Source organism: Moschus berezovskii, chromosome 9, assembly GCF_049115385.1.
Source record: "Moschus berezovskii isolate FMDL1 chromosome 9, NW_MosBer_1.0, whole genome shotgun sequence".
Lineage (NCBI taxonomy): Eukaryota > Metazoa > Chordata > Mammalia > Artiodactyla > Moschidae > Moschus > Moschus berezovskii.
In genome coordinates this window covers 38,956,422-38,978,861 of record NC_142468.1, presented here as the reverse complement: position 1 = coordinate 38,978,861, position 22,440 = coordinate 38,956,422, and the positions used below count along the sequence as shown (strand labels likewise).

Below are 22,440 nucleotides of genomic sequence, written 5' to 3'. Positions count from 1 at the left end.
TTCTAAGGGGGCACAAGCTGTCAATCAGAACGACACCTCTCTTAGGAGAGGAGAGTGATCAATAGAGTAAGAGGCTCCAGGACAGACTGCAAAGGCAGGGTGACTCACACGTGCCTCTCCTCCTCTCTCCTCACCATTATTCTTGCAATCCAGACAGAAAAGGATCCTCTGCCTTCATTCAGAAGTGATCTCTTCCTAGCTCCCTCATTGTGCGAGGGTAAATTCACAGACCTTAGGATTCTTCTGAGCCCAGGCTGTGAGGTAGTTAAAGGCTAGAAACATCTCATCTGACATGAATGCTTTTGCCTAGATGCTGCCACTGTACCAAGCAGATGGACTGGTACCATCATCAAGTGAAAACAACAGCCCGCAAGCCTACGTTCATTGATTGCCATGGGATACAAGGTATCTCATGATGTTAATGCTGGAAGAGTCAGGGATCACCTCCTCTCTGCATGTTTACCCCTGACAGGAAATGAACTGCTTGGAAGCCTCCAGTGAGAGAACCTGGCTTCTCATCCTGTGTTCTTTCCCCAAAGCCATAAAGATGCACAGAGAAATGAAACTGGGCAATAGGTTGAAGACCGAGCAATGCAGGCCCAGCAAGGCAACATCCATGATAGCTTTCTCAAGGGGGTGGTGGTGGTGGTGAAATGTCCAAAAACAGCTGCAGTGGGAACGCCCTGGCCCTTCTGGAGTCGCTCACTTCTCCCAGCAGCTCTGCCTTTCTTCTGTTGACTCCAGCAGCACCAGCATCGGAAAGGAACGTTCCCGAGCCACATCTCAGCCAGGTCCGGTCTCACTGTTGTTTGCTTCTATTGAGTAAATGTGGAGCTTTACAGTCAGTCTAGAATTAAAACAGCCTTGCAGGAAAACCAAAAAAGAGTTCTGTGCTTTCTTCCCACTAGGCTCTCTCCTAACAAGGAAACCCATGCCTCCTCCATTTCTTCCAATAGTATAAGACTGGATTAAAGAAATTAGATGAAATGGTGGGTCCACATGATTCCCTATCATTGGAATAGTTTTATCAGAAGGTTTAAAGTAAAACTCCTAAGCCTATTGCTATCTCTGTTCCTAGGGTCTCTGGCCCAGGAAAACTCCCCAGTAATGTGGTAGCTTTGGTTTTTTCCCAGAATCAAATCTAACTCCACCAACTGTGGCTATGTGATCTGGGCAGTTACTCAGACTCAGTGTGTCTCCACTGTCCTCAACTGCAAAATGTCCTCATCGATAAAATGCTGGTAAGGATATGGTGCTGGGGTGACAGCTCCTAAGGCTGCTATTACAAGATGATGTGTATGAAGCACCTGGCATGTGACAGATGCTCAACCGATCTCGGGCTCTGAACTTCAGGCTTGGGAATGAGCTGGAAGCAAATGGGGGATTATGGATGCAGCCAGAGATGAGAATTCTCTAAGAAATTGGACAAAACAAGAAAAAAAAAACGCTAGCAAGCAATGAGAACAAGGGTGGGCTAGTGGCAGGACTCAACCTGGGTGCTGGTCAGTGTTGCCTTCTGCCTTGAATTCCTGGATTATCAGGCATGGAAACACATAATCTCCTAAACAGCATCCTTATTATTAAATTAGATCATGCATGTGTGTGCTCAGTCGTGTCCAACTCTTTGCAACCCCATGGACTGTAGCCCGTCAGGTTCCTCTGTCCATGGAATTTTCCAGGCAAGAGTACTGGAGTGGGTTGCCATTTCCTTCTCCAGGGAATCTTCCTGACCCAGGGATCGAACCCAAGTCTCTTGCGTCTCCTGCATTGGCAAGTGGATTCTTTACCACTGCACCACCTGGGAAGCCAGAGTTCCTTATTAAACTAGATAATGTACAGTAAAACATTTTGAAAAATATAATGTGCTATAGCAACCCAGGAGACAATGACAATGTTAAATGCTTAAAGTGGTAATAAACGGAGAGCTGTTAAGGTTGTCTCATAAATAAGGGAAGTAGGGAATGGAAGGGTGGTACTGTAAAGTATCTGTGGAAAATAGCAGTCTTAGCCCAGTAAACAAAGCCCATAGGAAGCTAAGAAAAACCCAGCACCCAGGTCGCACAAAGCCTTTACAGGAAAATAGCTCTCAGGATCCAAGACATTTTGAGGGGCCTAGGACCCTGTCCCATTTCAGAAGCAGAAATTCATGGATCCCTACTCCTCCCCCAACCCCCGTAACACTCAGCTGTTCTGTTTCCATATGTCTTCTCATTTCTCCTTCAAGTACTAAAAGTGAGTACTCTGACCTACATATTCCCAAGACAGTAACAGACTAAGCCAAAGAGATTCTCTGGTCCCCACCTAGGCAGAGTTTTTACTGCCAGACTAATTTTTCCACTACTGAGCCCAAGGGTTGGTTGCCCTTGGGCCAGGTGCTCACCCCAGATCCTATCAACAAAGGACCAAGGGGAAGAGTCAGGTGTTTCAAAGCACAAAACTCTTAGGACCTTTGCCCACAACCAGATCTATTTTTGGCCTAGAATGCTTTTCTTAGAACAGGATTCCAAGCATGGTGGATGATGACAGATTATATGATTGGAGAAGAAAAAAAAAAAAAGAAATTTCAAGCCTAACATCAAACTAAAAGATTCAAGAAGTTAGAAAAATGTAATTTTAAACCTTGTCAAATATTTCACAGATCACTTTCAAACCTCTCACTGCTTAAACAAAAGTTCAGATCATACAGAAAATCTTGACTCACAAAAAAACTATAGTTGAAAATGCTTAGGCCAAACTTCATCAAACTAGTTGAGATGATTCAGAATTCGTAGGCTAGGGGAGCAGAGTACCACAGGATGGCAGCATTGTCCCTTCTGTGTTTCATCGGGTTTTAAGTCTAAGGTGTGTTCATCTGTTGAGTCGTTTCTAAAACTATTCACCTCTTCCTTGAAGCCATTTTTAAGAAAACTGAACAGACTCCTAGTTAATACAGAAGGAATAATGCTACAGGAGATGTGGCATCTATTCTTCTATAGTCCAGTACACACATTATCTCTGAGTTCATTTTATTCCCAAGATCTTGGGACTGCCTATCTTTTTAAATCTAATTGAGTATGTAATCAGGAACAGAAGCAATGGCTTGGATTATCCAAGGATTACCGGCTCCTAAGCCATGTTACAATTTCAGGAACTTAATCTTTTTAATATTCCCTATTTGGCATTTATGCAATACAGGTTTTTATTATAGCTATTTTAAATATGTTTATCTCTCCTATTAGATTCAATTCAGTCTCAACTGTGATGGCTAATTTTATATGGTAACTTGGCTCAGTCATGTCTGACTCTTTGCAACCCCATGGACTGTAGCCTACCAGGCTCCTCCATCCACAGGAATTTCCAGGCAAGAGTACTGGAGTGAGTTGCCATTTCCTTCTCCAGGGGATCTTCCCAACCCAGGGATCGAAACCGGGTCTCCCACATTGCAGGCAGATGCTTTACCGTCTGAGCCACCAGGAAAGCCCCGGTAACTTGGCTGCTGCTGCTGCTGCTGCTGCTAAGTCGCTTCAGTCGTGTCCGACTCTGTGCGACCCCACAGACAGCAGCCGACCAGCCCAGCAACTTGGCTAGACCATGTTATATAGTTATTTGGACAAATACCAGTCTAGATGTTGCTGTGAAGGTATTTTCTAGATAAAACTAAAATATAAATCAGCAGATTTTATTTTTATTCCCTTGTACGTGCTGTGATTCATGGGGTCGCGGTGAGTCGGACACGACTGAGCGACTGAACAGAACAGGACAGGACCAAGTTCAATATGCTTTTTGACTCTCCTTTTCAAAGTCCTAATAAAAGTCAAACCTGGAATGGAAGTGAGCAGCACCTCTGCACACTTACCCAGATTTGAGCCTTGCAGGCCTCCTGAAGCACTCTGGGAATATGCATGATCTACACCAGACTGAACAGCTAGCTACAACCTTTCTTCAGTTTAAGATGAAGGGACAGGAGGGGGAGATGTGAACCTAAAACAGGTGAATATTATTAATTTATTACTCTTCACATGCCTATAAGCCTCCCTTATTTCAGGGTACACAAAAGATACATCACTGTTCCCTTCTATTTCAGTCTTAGCCTTTCCTTTTCTCTTACTCAACTATCATACTCAACCCACTTCAAATTTTACTTCTCTTCTCTTTGACTGCCCTTCCTTCACACTGTATTTCTTTGGAATTTTTGCTTTAAGTGCTTTTTAAACTAGTCATTAGAACCGTCTCCCTTGACTACTCCCTTAAACTCTCTTAGTGGCTCTGAAAACAAACCTATTGAATAGTTTCACTCAAATGTTAACCTGAAGACGAGATGGCACTTGGCCTCATAAATGCAAGCAGAGCTAAACTAGAACAAATCTTAAATGTCTGAGTCACCTGTACAAGCATAATTTCTGAACAAATATATAAAATAGGAACCATCTTCCTTAAAAAGGAAAGCCTAGAAACTATTTTTTAAAATATGTGCACAGCAAGGTCTGGATGTTAATGATTAAAAATCACTGCTTTAGAGGAAACTATATATATATATATATTATATATATATATATATAATTTATTTGTAAAAGAATCTAATGAAATTTGTAGACTCAATCCTAAAAAACTCATATATACAAATCTTGTGAGAAATTTATAGGAGTTCATGCCTCTTTCAAAAGCCATCCACAGAAGTCCCTCCTCCAGAGGCCCAAGGATTACCAGCTTAAAAAAATTAAAAACTTGACCTAAAATCTTATGTTATAGTTGGAGTTTCCACAGGCTATGTATGGTCCTCATGAAGCACTTTTTACCAAACCACTGAAAGTATAACTATTATTCTCAAATAGTGAAGAATTTTATAAAGTTGGGTTATTTCAGCTAGAATCTTTTCATAACACTTGCCATCACCTTTTTGAAAAGGATCTCATGAGCAGACCAGTCATTCTGTGACACACCTACAGAGAACACTGAGAGGAAGATGACAGGAAAGCAAAGGAACAGAATGTCTGAATAAAGTACATAAAGCAAAGTGTACAGTGCTGTGCGCACACCAGTGCTTGACAGATGATACTGGGTAATTCACAGACCTTTTTTTCTTTATTAAATGTATAAAAACAAGTTCTCATTTTTACAAGCTCAAAATAAGACAAGTATATGAGGGTATATAATTGGCATGTATAAACTGTACCCACCAAAAAGCTCACTGCAGACACAATCCATACTACATTCAATGTCTGCATATTTACATATTTCCTATAAAGTAAATACAAAATTAATTCCCATCACTTTAGTACATATGTGATAAACATACTGAAACATATACAATCAAAACAAAGGCAGTTTTTTTTCAAACAAAATACCAAAGGCAATTTTTTTCAACTTAAGTACCAATTCATTATTTTGCACAAAAAACACCAAGACTAATTTAAGGGTCTGCTCAGTTTTAGTCAGCAAGATATGTGTGTATGCTCCTGAAATACAGCTAAAGTTTTAGATTTTAATTACCAAGGTAACAGTACTTCTGTTTTACAACTGACCTAAAAATAGTGGTGTGTGCTCAGTCGCTCAGTAGTGTCAAACTCTTTAAAACCCCAGGGACTGGGGCTCACCAGGCTCCTCTGTCCATGGAATTTTCCAGGCAAGATTACCAGAGTAGGTTGCCATTTCCTTTTCCAGGGAATCTTCCCAAACCAGGGATCAAACCCAAGTCTCTTAAAAAAGACTCTGCATTGGCAAGCAGACTCTTTACTGCTGCATCACCTGGGAAGCCCCCAAAATAGTGGATGCCAATACATATTCTCAACATTTTAAGAAATCTTCAAAATGTAAATACATTTCTAAAAATACATGTACCTTGCCATTCATTCAATAAACATGATCTGTTTTAAAACAGATCACAAAAATTCAATTTACCAGAATTCTATACCTATTTCCTGACTATTTATTTCAGTCTTAAATCTGACTTTGTATCAAAAGCAGTAACTTAAGAATTTATTCATAAGATTAATCCCAAGAGTTATTGGGTAGGTTTCACATTATTTTATTCCTTATAAATCTAAATCACTACAAAGTCTCAACCAGTGGTTCCTTGAATCAGACTTATATCTAGGAGGGTCCTTAAAATGTGCATGGGCCCTATCTAAGAACTAATGAGTAAAAATATTTCAGAAACATTTTTTTTAGCTTCTAGGTGATAATATGCAGCCTACAGTGGAAGACTGACCTGGATCACCAGACCAGTGGTTCTCAACTTATAAAGTACATCTGAGTCACTTGACAAAACTTTAAAAAAAAAACAAAACAGATTTGCTTCAGTAGTTTGAGAGTGGTTTCCAAGAACCAGTATTTCAAATAATCTTTGCAGCTATACCACAAACCACTCTTAAGAAACAATGCACAGATTTTGTCAGGTTGTGAATGAGTACATTCAGCAGTTTAGATGACGTTGTCCTGCCAGTACTCATGATCCTGCCACCCCAGTAGTTTTAACTAGTGTTTTGAGGGTAACACATAGCCTTTAAAAATAAAATATATTTCTACTCTTATACATAAGGTCAAAGTCAAGTGAACTGTGAGATCATAATTCACTCACTAAAGAAGGAAAAAGTTTTCAAACAAATTTTAAAAATCTTTAAACAGACTAGTTCTTAGCACTTAACGTAAATCTAAATGCTTTCTCCATGCTGGGATGTGATCAGAGGTAGTGCTTCCAGCTCACCAAATGTAATGTAGTTTATGAGAGACACACATTCTAATCTGTAACCTAACCTACTCTGTACAGTCTCTGTGTAACAGAGATTGGACATCAGTTGGATATTAAATAATACTAAAACAGTGAATAATACACTCTCAATTTAAAATAATGAAACTTCATAATATTTCTCTCACATAATAAATTTCTACATTTAATATTGGGGGGAGGATCTAGAAAACACTAGGTATCATGCTGCCTCTTTTGTGAAGAAGCTAGTTACTAGTTTTCCACCATTTTTGTCATTATCTGTAAATGGATAGTTGCCACGTATAATTCTATTTTAAGAATTTTTTTTTAAAAGCACAAAAAAGTAACCACATGTAAGGCCACACAGCAAATCAGAGGATAGCTGGAAATAGCAATAACACTTTCCTTTCCACTTGGGAAGTCAAGTTCATTATCTTATCAACTTGACAACTATATCTCACAGAGTGTGATGACTAAAAATTATGAATATTTAAGTGCATCTGTGTGAAAGCTACACCTCCCTCACCCAACCTTAGGAATAAATATAATTTACTTTGAACCCAAGAACTGCATAAGAACTGAACAGCAACTACAAAGCTAGGAAGCAGATAAAAGTATATGGTAGTGGAACCTCTATGGCATCTTGTTCACCTATCCTATGTCTAAGATGCTAATATTTCCTGTGTATATACTTTTCCATCACGTTCTTCACAAAGGCTTATACCACTTCTTTTCCAGTGGCATATGTGATTAAACAGTTGGCATTTCTTAACCAAACAATGAAAAGGCAACTGCCAAAACCCAGTATTGTATTGTCAGAAAGGCAAATCATTTCATAAAATAAGAAACTGAAACTTTCAAATCCACAGTTTTTAAGAAGCTAAACAATGCATCATAAATTTTAACGACTTAAGGAGTCTAGACTATTAAAACAATCAAACCATTTTTCAGTTTATAAATAACCTAAGGCCAAATAATGAATTTAAAAATTAAGCAAAACAAAGTTGAAAAATTATACAAATATCCAAACCAGGTGACATTATGTCTTCTACTTAGAAAAAAAGCTTCTTGAATGGCTAAAATGAAGAGACAGAGACAGCACTCCTGGAAAAGGATTTCAAAACAGAACACAGTGGTATAAGGCACTACCTTAACATTAAGTCTACACCAGATCATCTTAAATCCAGAACATGAACAGGAAAATGAAGGATACAAACATCTGACTTCTCATGTCCTTTTAGCTGGTTTGGCAGTTAACTGCTTTTCTCTTTCAAATTCCTTCTCTCGTTGCTGTTCCCTTTCCAACTCTTCTTTTTGCCTCTTCTGCTGCAGTTTAAGTGCTCTTTTCTAAGTCAAAAAAAATTAAAAGCCAAGAGAATAAAAGGCTTATAGGTTATGGCCTAGTTTAAAAGCAGCAGTGCTAGTGGTTATGGGGAGATGCAACTGGGAGGTTCAAACTACAGCTCAAAGATGCACTGTACAGCAGGGGGAATACAGCCAATATTTAGTGATAACTGTAAATGGAAAAGAACCTTTAAAAATTAAAAAAAAAATTATGTAATGGTGCTTTTATATAGTAATAAATTTCATATTTAACTTTTAAATTTGTCCTGGGCAATTTTTTTATTGATGTATAGTTGCTGTACAATATAAGTTATAGGTATACAATACAATGATTCACAATTTTTAATGTTCTGGGTAATTTAAAGTCTCCTTGATACAAAAAGTTTGTTACTCAAAACTCCTATTAAATGACAATTACAGTGACATATTCAGAGAATGTGAGCCTACTAGCTCAGCTATTAGTAGAAAAGCCCAGTTGGGTTCATAAGAATGTGTTTTAAAAGAAACTAATGTACCATGAATTAAGTATGCAATTGTATATGAATATATAAAAAGTCAGAAAATGAATTCTGACAAAAAAGAGATAATCTTCTACTTCTGTAAAGACTGTAAAAGAATTTTCAACTCACTTTTAACTTTGATGTCTTTTCATGAAGCATCAACATCTCTTTTCTTATATTTACCAACTTGGCATGATAGTGTTTAGCTTCAGTGAACTTAAGATGGAAAAGCAAAATGAAAAGTCAACTTAAAACAGACTGAAATATCAAAATGGATAAACAAACCAATATGTAAGTTATAGCTCATTCTTCCTAAATTAGTCAAAACTTTTGAAGCTTTAATTATTTCCACATTTTCATTCCAAAAGTTCAAATTTAATTTAAACCACTAGTAGGGCTTTTGAGAATACTGGATTCAGTTCAGATTGATTAAAAAGTTACTAAACATAGACATTTATATTCTGTACAAATAACATTTTGCCTTAAAAACAAGAAGTATAATCCTGAAATTTTAGTAAGACTATCCAACAATGGTACCAATTTCATTCAAGAAAAGTAAAACACTCTACACTGCCTTTACAAGGGAAAGACCGAGCAGGGTACACAGGACAGTTGTGTCTGCCCATCTGGAAAAACCAAGCTGCGGCCAGAGAGCCCTGAGAAGGCTGTGGACAAGTTTCGTCATGTTCTTTGGGCTTCTGAAGTCAGACCAAGGAGAATAACCTCTGTAAGGACACTTTTCTTCCCAATGAATGGTAAGTACAGACTTTCCATTTCAGCCAGAGATAGGAGAGAAGGAAAAAAGCACTTCTTTCTCAGGAAGCAAGCTAACAGAGAGAGAAGGTCAGGTAACAAAAATGAAAGATGTGTCAGTAGTGAGCTTAGCAGCCTTAATGTAGCTACAAGTCAAGTCAGAGTCTGAGCAGCTCGAGAGCTTACAAATCCTCTTTCTCTCTCTGGCCTTCTATTTATCAATTCCTACATGCATGACAATCAAAACTATTCTTGGGCTGAGAGAAAGAGGAAGACTTAGTTTCTGCCCCTTCAGATGGAAGCAACAGTATTACATCTGCTTGGTTCTTTCATTTATCCTTAATTCATTCAACTAATATGTGCTCTGCTGCTATATGAACTCAGTGGGAAAGACAAAAGTTGGTGGGTTTTGCCCATTTCCTTCACAAATCAGGGACTATTGACTAGAAGACTATTTACGACCACACATCACTGCCTAACACTAGAGAAGGTGGACTTGGTTTTTGATTGTTATAAAAGGAAAACATTAATCAGCCACATTTTTCCAATGAAAAGTCCATTTTTCAACATATGTATGAAAGCCCACAAAATCATGCAAACTACTCTATTTCTAATGTTCAGGGTTAAAGAGAAAAATAGCCACAAGTTCCTTATTTCTGTCAATTCTCCATTTCTTAAAATAAAGTGTATCAGTTCCTCTCATCCAAAAGCTAAAAAGCTTCTGGTGAAATTCAACTGTTGTCACTTATACTGAAAGATATAAAGGGTCCGTCAAGGACCGTCAAACAGTCTCTTTCAGCATTAATTTGTTATGGCATCACAAAAATGCCATACAATGAAATAAATGCTAATTTTGAAAACCATGTACTTGATAAAGAGAGATGGTCTTCCTTAAGGGGAAAAACAGCACCCCCAAAATTCCTTACATTTACTTTTATTAGTCTTTACTTATGAGCAGATCTATTCCAGACTTTCATATACAAGTTCAATTTCCTATCACAAGTTTAACATTTGAAAGTCAACAATTCAAGACAATAGAAGATCTAATAAAGTAAATCAAAGGTTCCTGTTAAACAACACATTCTAAATTTTTAAAATTAGAGAAAAAAAAAATCTCAAACATACATAAGTACAAAACTGGGAGGATAAAACTATTTCTAAAACAACCTGTCTCTAAGCTGTTGTCAACTAAATCATACTTGAGAGTAAGTGCTGACTCTGCAATCCCATGGACTGTAATCCATCAAGGTTCACTATCCACAGGATTATCCAGGCAAGAATTCTGGAGTGGGTTGCCAATTCCTCCTCCAATGGATCCTCCGACAAAGATTGAACCCACATCTCCTGTGGCTCCTGCATCGGCAGGTGATTCTTTACCACTGAGCCACCGAGGAAACCCCCAAATCATACTTACCAAAGCATTAATGTCCAACATAGAATGACATTCTTTAAATTTTGAAATTTCTTGTTCCAGTGTGTCTAATAATACAACTTGGTTCTGTCTGAAACAAAAGCATACAGCCAAAATAAACTCTATATACTTTAAGTGATAGTTCAGTAAAAGCAATCACATTCATCTTGGTTAATGCTAAAAGTAGATTAAGTTGTAAATTTACTGACTTTCTAATACTTATTTAGTTTAGCATAATCTTTTTCAAAATAATATTCCAAAGCCACATTCTGACAACTAAATATGTCTTTTATTCTGGCCTCAATTTCAGATTCCAGTAACATCAAACCATTTTTAATTATTTTATTACTTATTTCTAGCAACTCTCTGTATTATCCCTGAAAAAGTTTTTTTATACTATTTGCCCAATAAATCTGATGTTTTATATATATTAAAATTTTAACATTACAAGGAAAAGAAGTCATGAATTTTTAGATTAGAGCTGGGAAAAATGAAGTATCAAGGGATAATAACCAGTTTTGTGATCTTGGAGATTTAGTTTTTCTGGACCTAAATTCATTTACAAAGTAAGAAGGTCACACCAGGTAATTTCTAAGATTTCTCATTAAAATCTGATTCAAAACTTTCTATTGAGGAAGAGAAACCAACTTCTCTGATATTCTTCTCCAGATCAACCAATGCTAGGATCACAGGAATAAGTGACACTGGGGGAGTTGGCGGCGGGGGGAGGAGGTCATTTAATTAAATACTGTGAAGAATAATACAGACAAATAAAAGTATGACATGATGTGCCTGCAAAACTATGTTAAACAGAGAACAGCAATGACAAAAAGAAACAGCAATGAAGAGACTGAAGGGCAGTTATAACATCTCCTCATTCAGCACACAAATCCCACAGGTCGCAAGTGTCCCTTCAGCTCTGACTAGAGACAACAGAGGTTGAAACACTGAACGGAGAACTCAGCAAGTCAATGATCCAAGACAAGCAGGACAGCAAAAACACGGTGTTACAACTGGAAAACATAAAAACAAAAAGAAACCAAAAGGGGGTTCTTCCAAAAAGACTGATAAAACTGATAACCTTAGCTAGACTAACAAAGAAAGAGAGAAAGAAGACACAAATCACTAACATAATTTATGGAAAGGGGGTCATCACTACTTATCCCATGGACGTTAAAAAGGATAATAAAGGAATACTACAGATGGCTCTATGCCCACAAATTTGATAACTTAGAATGGAAATTACTAATTCCTTGAAAGACACAAACTACCAAAACTCACACAAGGAGAAGCAGATAATCTAAGTAGGCCTATACTTATAATTAGCAACTTTCCAGAAATGAAAGTACCAGGAAAGATGACTTCACTGACGGTTTCTACCAAATATTTAAGGAGGAAATTATACTAATTTTCCACCCTCTCCTTTAGAAATGGAAGCCAAGGGGGCACTTTCCAATTCATTCTATGAGGCCAGCATTATCCTAAAGTCAAAACCAGATAAAGACATTACAAGAAAGGAAAACTATAGACCATTATCTTTCACAAACACAGATGCAAAAATCCTCAACAAAATATCAACAGATCAAATCCAGCAATGTATAAGAAAGAATTATATACCACAACCAAGTGGGATTTATTCCAAATACACAAAGCTGGTTCAGCATTTGAAAATCCATCAATGAAACCCACCATAAAAAAGAAAAATCATATGGTCTTATCAGATGCAGAAAAAGCATTTGACAAAGTCCAATACACATTCATGATTAAAAACATTCTCATCAAACTAGGAAGAGAGGAACTTCCTCAACTTGATAAAGAATATCTTAAAAAAAAAAAAAATAGCCACAGCATCTAGTAAGAAACTAGATGCTTTCTACCTAAAGATCAGGAGCAAGAAAAGGATGTCCACTCTCAGTAATCCTCAGCAACATTGTATTGGAAGTCCTAATACAGTAAGACAAGAAAAGGAAATAAGTATACAATTAGAAAGGAAGAAATAAAACTGTCTTTATTCACCGAAAACATGACTGGCTATGTGGAAAATCCCAAAGAATCAACAACAAAAGAAAATCAGGAATGAAAATATGAATACAGCAAGGTTTCAAAATACAAAGTTAATAGATAAAAGTCAGCTCCTTTCATACATACCAGCAATGCATAATTAAAATAAAAAATCAATAGCACTGACAATAATACCTGTCAGATAAAATATACTTTGGTATAAATCTAACAAAAAATGTATAGGCTCTATCTGCAAAAACTATTAAATTCTAATGAAAGAAATAAATGAGATCTAAATACAGAAGAGATATTCTAAGTACATGGAATAAAAAACTCAACATGCGAAGATATCAATTCTTCCCAACTTGATCCATAGGGTCAATGCAATCTCAATCTAAATCCCAGCAAGTTATTTTGTAGATGTCAACAAACTGCTTCTAAAATTCACATGGAAAGACAAAGACCCAGACTAACCAAGACAAACAGAAGAAAAATAAAACTGGAAGACTTATATTACTTACATTACCAAATTTCAAATTTCATTACAGAAACTACAAAAATCAAGATAGCATGGTATTACTGAAAGAACAGAAACACTGATCAATGGGACAGTCTAGAAAGCTCTTAACTTGACCCATATATTTCTTTTTTCTTTCTCTGAAGTTTGCTCAGTTCAGTTCAGTAGCTCAGTCGCGTACAGCTCTTTGCGACTCCAAGGACTGTAGCACAACAGGATTCCCTGTTCATCACCCCAACTCCTGGAGGTTACTCAAACTCATGTCCATCGAGTCGGTGATGCCATCCAACTACCTCATTCTCTGTCGTCCCCTTCTCCTACCTTCAATCTTTCCCAGAATCAGGGTCTTTTCCAACGAGTTAATTCTTCGCATCAAGTGGCCAAAGTATTGGAGTTTCAGCTTCAACATCAGTTTCCAATGAATATTCCAATGAATATTTAGGACTGATTTCCTTTAGGATTGACTGGTTGGATCTCCTCGCAGTCCAAGGGACTCTCAAGAGTCTTCTCCAACACCACAGTTCAAAAGCATCAATTCTTCAGTGCTCAGCTTTCTTTTTAATCCAACTATCACATCTATACATGACTACTGGAAAAACCATAGCTTTGACCAGACAGACCTTTGTCAGCAAAGTAATAACTCTGCTTTTTAATATGCTATCTAGGTTGGTCATAGTTTTTCTTCCAAGGAGCAAGTGTCTTTTAATTTCATGGCTGCAGTTATCATCTGCAGTGATTTTGAAGCTCGAAAAAATAAAGTCTCTCACTGTTTCCATTGTTTCCCCATCTATTTGCCATGAAGTGATGGGACCAGATGCCATGATCTTAGTTTTCTGAATGTTCAGTTTTAAGCCAGCTTTTTCACTCTCCTCTTTCACTTTCATCAAGAGGCTCTTTAGTTCTTCTTTGCTTTCTGCCATAAGAGGATGTCATCTGCATATCTGAGATTATTGATATTTCTCCCAGCAGTCTTGATTCCAGCTTGATTCATCTAGCCCAGCATTTCTCATGATGTACTCTGAATATAAGTTAAATAAGCAGGGTGACAATATTCAGCCTTGACGTACTCCTTTCCCGATTCGGAACCAGTCTGTTGTTCCATGTCCAATTCTAACTGTTGCTTTTTGACCTGCATACACATTTCTCAGGAGGCAGGTCAGGTGGTCTGGGATTCCCATCTCTTTATGAATTTTCCACAGTTTATTGTGATCCACCCAGTCCAAGGCTTTGGCATAGTCAATAAAGCAGAAGTAGATGTTTTTATGGATTTCTCTTGGTTTTTCGATGTTCCAACGGATGTTGGCAATTTGATCTCTGGTTTCTCTGCCTTTACTAAATTCAGCTTGAATATCTGCAAGTTCACAGTTCATGTACCGTTGAAGCCTGGCTTGGAGAATTTTGAGCATTACTTTGCTAGCGTGTGAGATGAGTGCAATTGTGCAGTAGTTTGAGCATTCTTTGGCATTGCCTTTCTTTGGGATTGGAATGAAAATAGACCTTTCCCAGTCCTGTAGCCACTGCTGAGTTTTCCAAATTTGCTGGCATATTTAGTGCTTATCTTTCCTTAACCCTTAAGAAGTTTACTAACTGCTTATTTATCACATTTAATTGTTATCAATAGTAGCTGAAATTACTATCATCCTCATCATCATTGTCCAGATGCCTAAGAAGATAGATGGGGCTATTCAAACACTAAATTTCAGCCAATGTCCTCACCAATTACAGTTTCTATTTACTTGATTCCCAGCTTTCTATACATAAAGTGTTATCTAGATGTGCTTTGCTTGCAGAGTTGCTTACCCTCCTTCAGTTTATCATACATCATCCAAACTCACTCACAAAATCTTTGTGACTTCTCTGCCACAAGCACTGACTGGTGTTAAAATATAAGACATAACACACACTAGGAACAAAAAAAAAAAAAATCTCACTTGGAACTAGCAGAAAACTAAGAATGTTACAAACTCCCTTAATACAGTAAGGCACCACATGTAATAGAACACAGTATCATCTTTGTACTCATTTATCATCTTCAAACCCAAGGATTGGAACATTGGTTACTAATATTTACAAAATGGACACAATTGTTGATTACTCCTCTCCTTTTGCCCTAATAACAGCTTGTGAGATCAGTTTTCAAAGAGTAAGCCTTGGAGCAGCAGCTGTTCATAGCAAGTTTCAAGTTGACCACCACAAAAAAGATATAATAGGCCAGTGTGGGCAATCCAGAGGTCCTAACCCAAGAGGAATTAGAAACTCAGATATTTGTTTCTGGGTGGGAACTGATAAAGTCAGAGTGTAATTTCTGCATACTGATCACACTCTGGGTTCACACTCTGATCACACACTATGGGTTCCATTCTCCCTTATCCTGTTCCTCTTTAGCTTATTCCCCAATCTTTTAGTTAGCTAGCAGAGCTCCATTCCATTAACAAGGACTGAAATGGGTCATCTCAAAAAAAGGTAGTTAGAAATTTCTGGCAACTAATGTGAACCAACAATAGAAAACAAATGTGACTCTCATGGAGACAATTTTTCAATTCTACTCACAAATAGGTATAAACCCATTTGCAACATTCCCAAGAGACAGTACGTACTTTCCTAAAATAGTGGTGAGAAACCAAAACTAATCAGCATCTAGCTAAGATTTAGGCATACTTCTTAGAAGAGACCAAATACTCTAGGAGCATTCATCTCACTTTTTACATTTAAATTACAGTATAGTATATGTGTAATTTAATTACTCCATGTCCATTTGCTATCACAAAAGATAAAGAAATACTCTACTGTATTATATGTTATATTTTCCCTAATACAGTATATACTTTACTTATACAGTAAATCATGACGATGCCAGAGGGGAGATGAGGGCATCAGTGGTTTTTATCAGCTCACGTGAGTTCCTGGAGAGCTTGTTTTGATCTCTGCAGATCTGGCAAGTAGTGAGAAAGCAAGCCTTCTGTCAGTTGCTCCACAGCTTTGTCTTCTATGGTCAAGTCCTCTATTAACCCTTCATCTGGAGAAGTGTCACTTAAACCTGTCCCCAAGCAAAAACTCAAATTTAGGAAGTTTTTAAATTGTCACAGGGATAAGACGGTAGTAGGGAGGAGGGAGGCTGGCAGTGGAGCTCAGAGTACACACACACAGGATACTATAAGTATCTTGGTTTTTTTTGCATTTTTACCTTCTGAGAAGCCTCTATAAATTAAGCTATGAGCACTCAAAAAATATTTTTAAGTTACTAGCACAAGGTTAGGTCTAGATTAAAAGAACATTAACACATGCAATTTCCATGTTTATGTATTTTTCAGGGTAGAGGATTTAGTTTTCAGTGAATAACCACTGAATGGAAGCAAGAAATTCTTCTTTTCCAAATTATACATATTTTAAATGCAATGCCTAAAAATATTTTTTTCAATTTGATGGATTAAAATGGATGAACATTTATTCTGCAGATAGCCTGATACATAACTTACATGTATAAGGACAGCTGTTTTGTCAGCTGTCAGAGAGCAGGAGAGAGATTTTCTAAGAATTTCTCCTCTCAAGATTCAGTACCTTAATTTATCATAGAAAATAGTGTACAGTAATCGTCGCTGTGTAAATCTAGACATGATGCCAGGAAATATTTTATTCATAGTCTTCTTTTGAATAATAACAATGTAAGCTCTGTGCTAGGCATTCAAAAATGTCTAATATGAATACCCATCAATCACTACTCGTACCAAGAAAAATACAAAACATTTTCTAAATAGGGTTCAATGAATTGTAAGATTTTAGAATCACTGGTCTAAACTGAAAAAAAAAAAAAGTGAATGGTCACATTATTAAAACTGTAGTCCAAAGCATTTTAAAACTAATATTCAACTCTGAAATACATATCTTTAATCATAATTTGGTAATAACCTGTAATTTCAAATTAGGTCATTATATAGAATACATTCGGAGAAGGCAATGGCAAGCCACTCCAGTACTCTTGCCTAGAAAATCCCATGGACAGAGGAGCATGGTGGGCTGCTATCCATGGGGTCGCTAAGTGTCAGACACGACTGAGCGACTTCACTTTCACTTTTCACTTTCACACATTGGAGAAGGAAATGGCAACCCACTCCAGTGTTCTTGCCTGGAGAATCCCAGGGACGGCGGGCTTCCGTCTGTGGGGTCACACGGAGTCGGACACGACTGAAGTGACTTAGCAGCAGCAGCAGCATACAATACATTTACCACAATACACTGTTTATAGCTCTTTTCCAAGTATAGTTTTTATCACAGATTTAAATTTTGGCAAGACTGAGAAAAACAACATGCTGTCATATATTCAAAATTAGCTTTTAGAGACCAAAATAAAATAGCATGGATTTTATTTGGATCCTGAGAAACACATGAACAAACTGTATTTCCCTAGGTTGCAAGGCAATATTACAACAAGAGTTAGCTAGAAACTGAAGCACTCCACAAATGAAATAAAAATGTAATGGGAAAAGTAAATATGTACCATGTATGTATGTAAAGTATGTACAATGGCAATATCAATTGGCATTGATGTACCATCAGATAGGAACCTAATAAAATAGATCTGATGATTCATGCCACTGCCAAAGGCTTCTTTACAAAATTGTGCAAACAGCAGCAACTCTCTTGAAAAAAAATATAGAAAACAAAAGTATCACAGATAACAGAAACAAATAAGAATATTTCAACCTTAAGGAAAAACAACCAATACACCTTCCTTACACTATATAAACATTTTAATTCACAGACACTACCCTCCCCCCAACCCCAGACTTCTGGTTAGTATTTGGAAGAGTCTAAGTTACTCATCTTTTTAGACACATTTATTCCCTAAGTTCAAGGTACTTTACTGTTGGAGACAAGAAACTTTTGCTGCACGTATACAGTATGCACTAGTTTTTGAGATTACAGCAATAAATTAGGCAAGTCCCCTTCCCTGAAAGGGCTCAATACAGGGGAATCAGAGAACATGAGAGGTGCCCTTGGATGAGAGAAAGATTACTTTCACCAGGGATATTGGGAAACAATTCTAAAGGAGGTGTGGGCATTTGAGCTGAAGCTTGAAGAATGGGACAGAATTTTCATTTCTTTTTTCTTTCTTTTTAAATATTACTCATTGTAAAAAACTTAAAATACAATAGAAGAGGGCATAACCTGAAAAGTAAAAATATGCCTTCTTGCTACCTTGTTCCAGACAGAGTCACTGTGGAGTTTTCTTAAATAGCCTTTAAGAAATTGTCTTTGCAAACTCATGCTTAAACCCTGTTTTTATCACAAATGAAATATTGCTAATAACTTTTCTCATAAATATGTATCTCAGGTATCGTCTGTATCAACATATATGAATTTTTACTCCATTGTTTTTAACATAATACAACTCTACCATATTTTGTTTAACCAGTTCCCTGCTGTTATGGACTGAATGTGTCCTCCCCCAAAATATATACATTGAAGTCCTAACCTCCAATATAAAGGTATTTGGAGGTGAGAGTCTTTGGGAAATAATTAAGTTTAGATGGGGTGTGAGTGTAGGGCCCCCATGATGGGATTACTGGCCTTAAATAAGAGGAAGACAAACCAGTACTCTCTTCTTCCACCCTGTGAGGGCACAATGGAAGGCAGCCATCTGCAAGATCTGAAGAGGGTCCTCACCAGGAAAGTATTTTGCTCACATCTACACCTTGGACTCCACAGCCTCCAGAACTTCAAGGAATAAATGTCTGTTGTTTAAGCCACCCAGTCCACGTTATTTTGTTACAGCTGCCCAAGTAGACTAAGACACCTACAGAAAATAAGACATCTGTTTCACTTCTTGCTATTTCAAACAATGCTGCAGTTGAGCTGCGCTTGTCTTTGCATATTCATGTCACTGTTTCTGCAGAATAAATTCTTAGAACTAGGTTAATGGGACAAGGGGTTTATGCATTTGTTAACAGACACTGGCGGAGAAGGCAATGGCAAGCCACTCCAGTACTCTTGCCTAGAAAATCCCATGGACAGAGGAGCATGGTAGGCTGCAGTCCATGGGGTCACTACGAGTCAGACATGACTGAGCGACTTCACTTTCACTTTTCACTTTCACACACTGGAGAAGGAAATGGCAACCCACTCCAGTGCTCTTGCCTGCAGAATCCCAGGGACGGGGGAGCCTGGTGGGCTTCCGTCTATGGGGTCACACAGAGTCGGACACGACTGAAGTGACTTAGCAGCAGCAGCAGCAGCAACAGACATTGGAAAACTACCTTCCTATGAGACAGCAGCAATTTACACTTCCACCAACAACCTACAGAGGGCTATCTGCAAATGGGGAAGACTGGAGAAAAAGGGATGCAACATGAGTAAAGGAAGAAGCATAGCACTGCTCTGGAAAGAGAGGTTAGTTTGGGGTGTCTGGAGCACGAGACATATTCAGTAGTGAGCTCTAACACTATGCAGCCAGCAATGACAACCCTTGAGTGCCAAGCTAATGTGTTTGGCCCTTAATTTAGTAAGGAGCCATTTATGGTTTCCCAGCAAGTAAATGACATGATGGGACCTATATCTTGGGGCAGTGATGTGACAGTATGATAGATGGGATGGAAGAATAAGAGACTGGAGGTGGACTAGCCTTACAACTGTTATTGTTAAAGGGTAAAAATAAAAAGGGGAGAAGGAAATTGTAGGGTAGAATCCCTTGGAATAGATAGGGGTGGGAAGAAAGAGTTAAGAATAATGTCAAAGTTTCAAGAGATCATGACTTGGCACCATTAATAAGATCAGACATCTACATTCATTTAAGTACATGCTGTAGGGTAAGATTAGTGTAAAATGACCATGTTAAAGTACCCAGAAAGCAGATGTAGGAGCAAGCAGCACAGAGAACCAATTTGCATTTACATAGAAGGAAGTCATATTTATAGAAGCAATTTATGAAGGTGTGAAGAAGGAGATCACTGAGGAAAAGCATGACCAGAAAGACCTGAGAGCACTATTTCGCGGTAAGTTCTGTATTTCTGGAACAGGAAGTACAAGTAAAGGCACGACCAAAGTCCTGCAGTCCTTTCTTATCTAGGGTTTCTCATCTGAACCACAGAACACAGAAACTGTTTCTCAATTCTCCAAAAAATGGTACATACACATACACAGTACCATTATGGATGCAGAACAAGTCGATTCATTACATTCAATGGCCTTAGGCCATTCAGGTTTAAATCTTTCCTTAAATTCGGGTTGAGAAAGACTGCTGGAGAAACAGGGATGCAATAAGGTCAACAAGCAAGACAAGCATTTCATGGGAGAGTGGTCACTAATACCGGATACCTCAGCTCTCTGAATAGCAAATCAGTCATCCTGGCAAATCCATCTTCAACCACTAACTTGTAACAAATAGCCAACAGTGTGCTGGACTCAATAAGCAAATTCAGAATGGCTTCACTTTGAAGCCCCGCGAACAGCGCCCCAAACGCCGTTTTTTCCCACCCCCCGGCAAGAGCTCGTTTCCCGCCCCCTCCTCTGGGTAGGAAGGCCGGCAGGGCAAGGTTCCCTTACTCCGCGTCGCGGCCAGAGTCTCGGGTCAGCAACTGCTGCAAGCAACTTAGTCCCGCTGGGCAGCCCGGAGACCCACCCACTTGGGTCAGACAGCCTGCCCCGCCCAACAGCACTTACCCGGCGTCAGGTCCTCGGCCTCCAGGCCTTCGGGTGGCCCTGCCAGGACCCCGTCCGGGGAAGGCGGCCCAGGGACACTCATGTCCCTCCTGCTGGGAACAGGGGAGGGGCAGTTGCACGCACTGTCAGACGCAGTGAGGAAGCACCGAATGAGTCCAGAGCCCACCCGGACAGAAGCGACGGTCGCACCCGGAAGTGACGACAGCGGAAGACGGCCGGCTCGGGGCATGTGACCGCGGGCCTTCCCCACACCCTTTTATCCTCCCCCACCCCCGGCGCTTCTAGCAGTTCGAGCTGAAGTGCTAGTGGGGTGGGGACTGGGAGTCTGATGAGTCAGCAGCCGCGGGACTCGCGTCCCCGACTCTGGTGGTCCGGGGACGGGATGAAAGAGACGGTGTCCGGAAGGGGCTAGGTTGGTCTCCAAGACCAGCGAGCTGTGTGTTGAGCCTGGGCCAGCAGTCGGACTTTGATCAGTAGGCCAGGGGCAGCTTTTCAGTTTTGTGTTCTTATTAAGGAAATACCTTAAGGACTGCAATTTGAACCCATTAAAAATTCACGTTTAGCTCTCTTCAGCCTTGCTAACTAGCAGTTTGTCAAAATTCATCTCTCCTCTTGTTGATTGTAGGTGAACGATGTAAGGCCTGGCTTGCAGCATCTATTAATATCTACTGAACAAATTCAGCCAAATTACCGTAAACTGCACTTACTGAGATCCTATGGGATGATGTCATGAATTTTTATGAAAAACAGAAATGGGCAGGAGCTGCCTCAGACCAATAAAATGATTCAGTTCAGTTCAGTCGCTCAGTACCTCCTTATTTTAGACCCTCTCACTTAAACTGTAATAGTGGCCTCCTAATGTTGCACCCCCAAATTGCCTGTCTAAACAGTATTCTATCCAACAGGCAAATCTGTTTTCAAAAAAAAAATGAGAATTTACGTCAAGCCTCAGAAACTTGCTCCCCAGTTACCTTATCAGTGCATTCACACCCCTTCCTCCTTTGGCCTTCTCTCCTCTCAGGATTAGGTGCTCCTTACTACCTGTGGTAAGCAGAACAGTGCCCTCACCAAAGATGTCCACAGACTTCTTCCCCAGAACCTGTGAATATGTTGTTTCACTACAAAAGCGTAATTAAGGTTGCTAGTCCCAGTGACTGTAAAATGGATTACCCGATCAATCCTGGGTGTTCATTGGAAAGACTGAGGCTAAAGCTGAAACTCCAATACTTTGGCCACCTCATGCAACGAGTTGACTCCCTGGAAAAGACTCTGATGCTGGGAGGGATTGGGGGCAGGAGAAGAAGGGGACGACAGAATGAGATAGCTGGATGGCATCACCAACTCGATGGACATGAGTTTGAGTGAACTCCGGGAGTTGGTGATGGACAGGGAGGCCTGGCGTGCTGTGATTCATGGGGTCACGGAGAGTCGGACACGACTGAGCGACTGAACTGAACTGAAGGTAACCACAGTGGCCTTCAATCCTGGAAAAGGGAGGCAGAAGAGAGTCAGGAAGGAGATGTGACTATGAAGAATGACTAGAAAGAGGCAACGTTGGCCTCGAAAGTAAAGG

At 39.0% G+C, this 22,440-nt stretch overlaps 1 protein-coding gene across 1 annotated transcript; it reads right to left on the bottom strand.

Annotated features, from left to right (window-relative positions):
* Positions 1 to 5,042: 5,042 nt before the first annotated feature.
* BLOC1S6 (biogenesis of lysosomal organelles complex 1 subunit 6) lies at positions 5,043 to 21,065 on the bottom strand. The gene is made up of 5 exons (XM_055436522.2): positions 20,868 to 21,065; positions 16,107 to 16,248; positions 10,697 to 10,784; positions 8,659 to 8,745; positions 5,043 to 8,032 (listed from the first exon to the last, which is right to left on the bottom strand). Exons 1-5 carry the CDS (start codon positions 20,947 to 20,949, stop codon positions 7,913 to 7,915), a joined length of 519 nt encoding a protein of 172 aa, XP_055292497.2. The 5' UTR covers positions 20,950 to 21,065; the 3' UTR covers positions 5,043 to 7,912.
* Positions 21,066 to 22,440: the final 1,375 nt, after the last annotated feature.